This window comes from Microtus ochrogaster, chromosome 5 (assembly GCF_000317375.1).
Source record: "Microtus ochrogaster isolate Prairie Vole_2 chromosome 5, MicOch1.0, whole genome shotgun sequence".
Taxonomy (NCBI): domain Eukaryota; kingdom Metazoa; phylum Chordata; class Mammalia; order Rodentia; family Cricetidae; genus Microtus; species Microtus ochrogaster.
In genome coordinates this window covers 16,089,657-16,098,035 of record NC_022012.1, presented here as the reverse complement: position 1 = coordinate 16,098,035, position 8,379 = coordinate 16,089,657, and the positions used below count along the sequence as shown (strand labels likewise).

Here is an 8,379-nt window from a genome sequence, read left to right as displayed (position 1 = left end):
GAACTCACAGAGATCCGCCTGCCTCTGCCTCCCAAGTGCTGGGATTAAAGGCGTGTGCCACCACCGCCCGGCTCAACTTCTTTATTTTTTAAGAGTATATATTTCTGGGGCTGGAATGCATGCAGCCAGAATACTGAATACATAATAAATAAAAAAAGAAAATCTTTTTAAAAAAAACCATATATTTCTGCTGGGTGGTGATGGCACATACCTTTAAACCCAGCACTCAGGAGGCAGAGGCAGGTGGATCTCTGTGAGTTTGAGGCCAGTCTGGTCTACCAAGCGAGTTCCAGGACAGCCAGAGCTACACAGAGAAACTCTGTCTTGAACCCCCCTCCCCCAAAAATGTCTTTCTATTTTACGTGTTTGGTTTCATAGGTGTTTTACCTGGTGCCCATAGAGGTCAGAAGAGAGTGTTCTGTCCCCTGGAATTGACATTACAGAGGACTGTGAGCCATCATGTGGGAGCTGGGAACACAGCCTGGGCCTTCTGCAAAAGTAGCCAGTGCTCTTAACTGACAAGTCACCTCAGCCCTACGGCTCTGTCTCAGGCTGACTTTCACTCTCTAAGTGAGGGTGACCTTGAACTTCTAAACCTCCTGCTTCCATCTCCCAAGTGCTGGGACCACAGGCATGAACCACCAGGTCCAGTTTTATTCCATGCTGGAGGTGGAACCCAGGACTTCATGCGTGCTAGGCAGGTGCTGGGCCAACTGAGGCCCAGCAAGCCCCAAAAGGTGAGGAACCAGATGTGGGCGTGAGGCCAGCCTTGACTCCAGATTCTCGTGACCCTGTCCTGACCTTGGTCTCCATCTGGTCCTCACCTTCAAGCTGCTGGATTTTGATCTGCTGCAGGCAGCTCTCCTTCTCCAGCATGGTCACAGAGTGGTTCAGGAACTCAAAAGCCTGTGGGGGCAGGAGCGAGAGGTAAGGCCCTGGAGTAGGGAGAAGGATGAGAATGGGTGCAGAGGAGGTAGAGGGACCCACCTTGGTCTGAGCCTGCAATTGGGTCCTGAGAGACTCTAGTTCACATCGCAAGAGCTTCTGAGAGTCAGGGACTAGCATGGTGTTCTTAACTGTGGGCAGAGGGAAAGTGAGCCATGGCTGAGGTAAGATCAGGGCAGAGATGGGGGCTCAGAGGGGGGAGAGGGGCACGTTTAGAGCAGGGTACCACCTTGAAGCAGTTAATGAACATGGGCCTTGATACTGAAGAAGAAATGGGAGTAGGGGGCCTGCAAGATGGCTCTGTGGGTGAAGGAACTTGCCACCAAGACAGGTGACCTGAATTTGAACCCAGGAACCCACAGAGTAGGAGAGAACCAACTCGGCTAAGGTGTCCTCTGCCCTTCAATGTGTGCCTCAGCACACACCCACAGCACACACCCTCAAATACAGGAAGTAAATTAAAAAAAAAAGTAAAGAAAAAGTGGGGCTAGAAACCCAAATGCCTCCCCTCTGGGCTCACTCAGAAGAGAGCGTTCACCTTTTACTTTAGCAGAGCCAGACTCCAGGGACTTCTGGGAAAGAGAAGAAGAAAGTGACAATGTATTCCCAGATTGCTCACCTCCAGACCGTTTGCCGGAAGGACAAGATTGGTTCTCTTGAGATCTGGCTATCCCTAACCAGGAATCAGGCAAAACCGTCCAGGGGTATTCATCCTCTGCCTTTCCCCCACCTTCATCATCTGCACATGCTCAGAGATGCACTTGTGCTATCATCTCATGTGTTTATGGGCCCCTGGCTGGACCCTGACAGGAAACAGATGCCAGGCTGTGCCTGCTTTGACCTTCCTACTTTGGAGTACAAGACAGCAACAACAGCGATGTCCCTAGAAGACACCATCAGCACTTGGCACACCATTGCAAGCTGCTGCTAAACACAATCAGCCCCAAGCACACAATTTTAGACACAAGTATGAATCTCTCGCACACAATCAGGAACCGTACAGATACAAAAAACAAACACCAAACACATACACACACATATACACCTTCAAAATATGAAAGTCAGATATAGGGCTGGAGAGATGGCTCAGAGGTTAAGAGCACTGACTGCTCTTCCAGAGATCCTGAGTTCAGTTCCCAGCAACCACATGGTGGCTCACAACCATCTGTACTGAGATCTGGCGCCCTCCTCTGGCGTGCGGGCATACATCGAGGCAGAATGTTGTATACATAATAAATAAATAAATCTTTAAAAAAAAAGTCAGATATAATATCTCCTTCCTATAATCATAGCATCCAGGAGATGGATGCAGAAGAAACAGGAGTCCAAATCCAGCTTTGGCTACAGAAAAAGTTCAGGGCCATCTTGGGCTACAAGAGATATTGTGTCAAAACAAACAAGCAAAGACCCACACATAGGTTTCTTCTATCCTCCCTCTAGAGGTGCTGAAACTCCATGCAGGCCCCTCTGCGCAGCCCCTTCCCTGTGCTCCACAGTGGAACACAGCAAGTGCATTCATTCCTAGGTTAAGGAGAGTTGGGGGAGGGGGAAATGCGTGACCTTGGTTGTGTGGTTCCTCTTCACAAGGTCCTGGCCAGGACAATGCTCCTTGAGCAGATCTGAGCTGGAACTGGAGGCACCCTCATGAGGCCGACACTTGGAGTCCCACTCAGGGCCCCAGTCTACAGTCCTTGCTGCTTGTTCTGAAGCACCATTCACGATCTCAGGCTCCCAGGTCCTAGACCAGCAGGTGGTACAGTCCAAATCCCTGTCTGAGGAGGACCCTAGGGGAAAAGGGACCAGTGACGGCAAGCTTGCAGTTGTCAGCCCTTCCCGGTCCTCTAGCTGTCTACCAGGAACACCAGTACTTGCCCCTCTTGTCGTTGGCAGGCCAAGGTGTGATGGAGAGTGAAGGAGATGAGTAGAGATGAGAGACACAGTAGTCAGGGTCCCGGGGTAGGCCGGCCAAAAGAGGGTCGCTGTGGAAGGGAAAGGGAGGGGCTCTCAGACACGTCTCTGTTCAACTCCTGACCCTCCAGTTTCTACCTCCCTCGGCCTAGGATGACAGGCCCATGTCACTGCATCTATTTATGCATTGCATTAATATATTGCATTTATGCAGTGCTGGGGATGGAACCCAGCAGCGCGGCTAGGCAAGTGCTCCACCCACTGAGCCTCGGCCCCGTCTCCTCACCCCTTTAGAGTGTCCCCTCAGAGATGTTTCAGCCCAGAAACTTCTGACAGAAGCAGAAGTCAGATAAAAAATAAATCCAATCACAGAGGTAAGGGTGGGTAATGGGAACCCAGACATCCCACATAAAGACACTAAGGCCTTGAAGGGCTAGTGAGAGGACTCAGGGAGCCAAGTGCTTGCTGCCAAGCCTGCAACATGAATTGGTCTGCAGTAACCAACTTAAAAGTGGAAGGAGAGAACCAACCCCATAAACTTTACCTCTGATCTCGACATGTGTGCCATGATGTGTGCACACTCACACACACACCTCATGCACACCTAAGAATAATAGAGTTTTATGTTAAGAAAGAAACCAAGGGGAAGCTGGGGGAGGGATTGGGAGGAGTGGAGGGAGGGAGGGAGAGAAGGAGGGAAGATGGCGATCTGGCTGGAGATTAATTAATTAATTAATAATTAATATCAAAAGAAAGTAGTCACACGCCTTCAATCCCAGAACTCAGGAAGCAGAGGCAGTGTGAGTTTGAGGTCAGCCTGATCTACATAGTGCATTCCAGGCGTGTCAGTGTCAGGGCTACCTAGAGCGACTCTGCTTTAAAAAAAAAAAATTGGTTTAGCAGTTAAGAGCATTAGCTACTCTTCCGGTACCCAGGTTCAGTTCCCAGCACCCACACGGCGACTCAACTTCTCAACCTTTAATAACTCCAGTACCAGAGGATTTGATGCCCTCTTCTAACTGCTGCAGGCACCAGGCATGGAAGTAGTGCACAGACAGACATGCAAGCAAAACATTAACACACACAAAACGAAATTCAAAAATCTAAACAACAGCAAAACCACATAAACGGCCGGATGTGGTGGTTCACCCCTTTAATCCCAGCACTCAGGCGATCCTTGAGTCTCAGGCCAGCCTGGTCTATAAAGCTAGTTCCAGGCTACACACAGGAAAAACCTGTCTGGAAAAAAAAAATCATCATATCCACTTTACTGGGCTGTCCTGATTACACAGATTTAGTCCACTGCTCGGTAAACGAGACTTTGCTCTAGAATATCACGTGAGGACCACAGATGCCCCAGAACAGTTAGAGGGGGAAAGGAAAGAGGCATTTAAGAGCTTCACTGCAGGTCTATTCCCAGTAATGCCTGCCCTCCCCCATCTCAATTGATTCTTCCGAGGACCCTTTCTCCACAGAATTCTTCGAGCAAAGGGGCGTGACCACTGATATTGGTCCCGCCCCTTGCCCTGTCAATCTTACACCCGCCAGCCTCCCAATTCCCTTTTTCATTACCACCTACCACATACCACCTGTTCATGCTCTCCCATCAGGGACCACGAAGCGAGTCTCCAGCTGTGACGCTGAAGTTTTGATCCCATGGAGACACCATCGCTGGAAAACGCAGGGAGGCCGAAAGTGGAGTCACAGAGAAGGGTGTGGTCTGCACTTAAGCCCCGCCCGCTCACTCCGAGTCAGGCGCGGAGCTCATTGGCGCCTGAGCATCTTCGGTGTGACTGGATGAAATTTGGAGAGGCGGGATGACAGGATGATTCTCGCAAACCGACTGGGCAATCCCTAAGTGGGCAAGGCCAGAGGTGACAGATGTGTGATCTTATTGGCTTCTGCTTGACCGGGAGGTGGGACGAGGCCTACAGTGTGGAAGAAACCCCGGGAGGTCTCAAGCGAGCCTGAGCTGCACAAGCGTTGTCCGGGTTCGCGGTTCCCACGCCTGACCTCGGGTGCTCCAACGGTGGGGTCATATGGGGGGCCCTGGGATGCTTTGGGATGTTTCTATGATATCTCGGGTTTCTGGATGAAGGCTCTTGATTGTCTGCAGAACCAGGGTGATCCCTCAAGACCAAGGGATATGAACTCGAGCTTCTGGGACTCAAGCTTTTGGGGTTCTATAATGTGCAGTTGATATTGGGATCTAGAAAAAGCCTGAGATCTTTTGTTCTAGGATTTTTTTTTTGTTTTTGAGACAAGGTCTCGTGTATCTCAGATTGGCCCCCAATTCCTGATTCTGACTGTGCCTCCTCAGTGCTGGAATGACAGAAGCTTGTACAGAGCTGGAGATGGACCGCAAACGCTCTGACAGCTGAGCCACTTCCCCGGCTGGTGCCTGAGTTATTTGTTTGTTTGTTTGTTTGAAGATATCTCGGGCTGTCCTCAAACTCAGTGACTTTCCTGCATCACCCATCTCTGCTGGGGTTACAAGTGTGAGTCACCAGGCTCACACTTTTTGGAATGGAGTCAGTCTCCCAAGTGTTAAGGTTTACAAGTGTGAGCTTCCACACTAGGCTGAGATTCTTTTATTTATTACTATCATTACTATTTCTATTATTTTGCAAGTCTTGGGGAGGGAGTGTGAGGCCAACACCAACCAAGTCTCTGACCTCACAGCCACAATTCCAGCCGTGAGCTTGAGCTCAGATGGACTGGTTAGGCTTGAGGCTGGGCAGGGACTGCTGTGGTCTTTCCACTGTGGTTTCCATACTGTTTTCCCTCGCTCTGCACCCACGGGTGCTGGCCCTAAGCGTCCTCTGCCAGGTCTCAGCTAGGGGGCAAAGGTTGAAGGTTCAGCTGAGTCACTGGTGCCTCCTTTCCAGGGCCACAGGATGGAGGAAGGTGAGGATCCAGGAAGCCTGATTAAAGTGGTCCACTTGCTGGTCTTGTCTGGTGCCTGGGGCATGCAGATGTGGGTGACCTTTGCCTCAGGTAGGTACCTCTAACCTGTTATTTAGGGTGGGAATAGAATGGGAGGGGGGCCTGAAAGTCTCCTAATAGGTATTTATGGCCTTCCACCTCTCAGGCTTCCTACTTTTCCGGAGTCTTCCTCGGCATACCTTCGGGCTAGTGCAGAGCAAGCTCTTCCCAGTCTACTTTCATGTCTCCTTGGGCTGTGCCTTCATCAACCTCTGCATCTTGGCTCCACAGCGAGCCTGGATCCACCTCTCATTCTGGGAAGCCAGTCAGGTATGAGGGTTGGAGGGCCACCATTCGCTGCAGGTTTGTTTCCAAGACTCCAGTGAGAACTTGTGGAGACTTCATTTTACGAGAGAGAGAGAGAGAGAGAGAGAGAGAGAGAGAGAGAGAGAGAGAACGTGTGCAGATGTGCACAATTGGTATAGAGACCAGTGGCCAATGTGTCTTCCTCTTCCACTCCCTACCTTATTTTTGTTCATTTGTTTGTTCACTGTGTAGCCCTGGCTGTCCTGGAACTCTCTCTAGGCCAGGCTGGCATCTGTCTCTTGAGTGCATCACTAGCACCCAGCTTTCACTGTTTTCATTTATGTTTGCTGTCTCTGTGTAGGTATGTGCATATATGTTTGAGTACCCTCAGAGGTCAAGGGTGACAAATCCCCCAGAACTGTAGTTACAGGCAGCTGTGAGCTGCTTAAAGTGGGTGATGGGAACTGAACTCGGTCCTCTGCAAGAGCAGTATGTTGAACCAGTCATCTCTACACCCCCAAAAGTGTAGCCCAGGCTGGCCTCAAACCTGTGATTCTCCAGCTCCCCCTTTTCGGGATATCCTCCTGGAGTGTGCTACCACAACCAGCTCAAGTGGCGTTGTTTTGAAAGGGGAAAAGAAACGCCTGTTGTTCCTGGTAAAGACATAGCTGGTTACTGTCCCTAAGCAGAGCACACATCCTGAAGAGCTGCCCCTGGCAGCCCTCTCTGCAGCCTTATCTTCCCCATTGGCTCCTATTTCCTTTCTGCCCAATAGCTGGGCCTCCTGCCAAACTGGAGTGACTCAGCTCAGCTGAGGTTCCGACCTCAGTTCATTGTGTAAAAACTAGCCGGACTGGGAATTTAGGTTTCCTCACTCCCATCTACACGTTCCCTCAGTCACAATGTAAAGAACAATTCTTGCAGCTCAGATTTCCTCACCCTTCCCTCCCTCTGCTCTTAAAGTTTTCAGATGTGGGTAAGACTTGATGTATCAAGAGTGGTCTCTCAGCCCAGTGTGGTGGTGCATACACCACACACACACATTTGCACACACACTTGCACACACACATACACACACACTTGCACACACACACTACACACACTTGCACACACACACACACACGTTACCCCAGAATTTGCGAAGATGAGCCAGGGAGATTGCACAAGTTCCAGGCTAGCCTGGGCTACATATTAAGACTCTGTTTCAAAAACAACAACAAAACCAAGCTAGGTGTAGTGGTGTGCACCTTTAGTTCCAGCATTCCGGAGGCAGAGGCAGGAGAATCACTGTGAGTTAGAGGCTGACCTGGCCTACAAAGAGAGCTCAAGGACAGTTAGAAGGCAGCACATGCCTTTTATCCCAGCTCCCAGGATGCGGACATCTGTAAGTCTGAGGCTATGCTGGTCTACAGATCCAGTTACAGAACAGCCAGGTCTGTGCAGTGAAACCCTGTCTCAAAACACCAAAATAAAATTAAAATGAAAATGAAAAAACCAAGGCTGACATGGCCATGACACCTATAATCCCAGCATTTGGAGTTGGTGGTGGGAAGATCAGGAGTTCAAGGTCAGTGTCAGTCACATAGGGAGCGTGAAACCAGGCTGAGCTACTGTGATCCTCTCTCAACTCACTCCCCACAAAAGAATAATCTCTTAGAGGTCAGAGGGGGTTATGGGTAGCTGGTATTTCCCAGGTGTTTGATTCATTTCCTGTTGGTTCAGTGTCAGTTCCAGGGGTCACAGAAGAGATGGGCCCTCTTTTAAACTGTGTGCTTTTGAGCAGAGGGAACGAAAGAACCATGAGTGTTATTTGTCTTACTTTTGGGGAGACCAGGTGGGCATCCTGTCATCCCAGCTCTCTGGGGGGCTTAGCCAGGAGGATTGCAAATTCAAGGCCAGCCTTGGCTACATAATGAGTTTCACTCCAGCCCAGGCAACTTAGTGAGAACTTGCCTCAAAGGGAAGGGTGGAGGCTGGGGGATGACTTGGGCAGAAAAGTGCTCGCTGCAGAAACATGAGGACCTGAGTTTGAATCCTCAGCTCCATCCAATTACCAAACCCAGAGGAGTTACCCAACAAGGGAGCGGTGGGAGTCAGGGGCGGAGACAGGCAGATCCCTGAAGCTCATTGGCCAACCAGTCAGTCCAGCTGAATGAGGGAGTTCAGGGATCAATAAGGGACACCTCCTTAAAAACTAAGGTGGCCGCTGGGCGGTGGTGGCGCACGCCTTTAATCCCAGCACTCGGGAGGCAGAGGCAGGCGGATCTCTGTGAGTTCGAGACCAGCCTGGTCTAC

At 50.4% G+C, this 8,379-nt stretch overlaps 2 protein-coding genes across 7 annotated transcripts in view; one reads left to right on the top strand and one right to left on the bottom strand.

Moving 5' to 3' along the window:
* The window catches only part of Ccdc159 (coiled-coil domain containing 159), a 10,144-nt gene extending 5,555 nt beyond the window's left edge, over positions 1-4,589 (bottom strand). For 3 of the 5 annotated variants that reach the window (XM_026779196.1, XM_026779193.1, XM_026779197.1), the window contains exons 1-6: positions 4,440-4,589; positions 2,818-2,924; positions 2,506-2,729; positions 1,484-1,517; positions 988-1,076; positions 825-906 (exon numbers count right to left, since the gene is read on the bottom strand). In XM_026779196.1, coding sequence (XP_026634997.1) covers positions 825-906; positions 988-1,076; positions 1,484-1,517; positions 2,506-2,729; positions 2,818-2,924; positions 4,440-4,450 — 547 coding nt within the window. In that variant the 5' untranslated portion in view covers positions 4,451-4,589. Of the gene's footprint in view, positions 1-824; positions 907-987; positions 1,077-1,483; positions 1,518-2,505; positions 2,730-2,817; positions 2,925-4,432 lie in introns of all 5 variants that reach the window. The other 2 variants (XM_026779195.1, XM_026779194.1) reach the window with 2 other exon arrangements.
* Positions 4,590-4,785: 196 nt separating this feature from the next.
* Positions 4,786-8,379, top strand: part of Tmem205 (transmembrane protein 205) — a 4,815-nt gene continuing 1,221 nt past the window's right edge. The window contains exons 1-4 of one of the 2 annotated variants that reach the window (XM_026779459.1): positions 4,786-4,882; positions 5,174-5,351; positions 5,742-5,850; positions 5,945-6,108. In XM_026779459.1, the coding sequence (XP_026635260.1) occupies positions 5,751-5,850; positions 5,945-6,108 (264 nt within the window). In that variant the 5' untranslated portion in view covers positions 4,786-4,882; positions 5,174-5,351; positions 5,742-5,750. The remainder of the gene's footprint in view (positions 4,883-5,173; positions 5,352-5,741; positions 5,851-5,944; positions 6,109-8,379) is intronic. The other variant, XM_005346925.2, reaches the window with a different exon arrangement.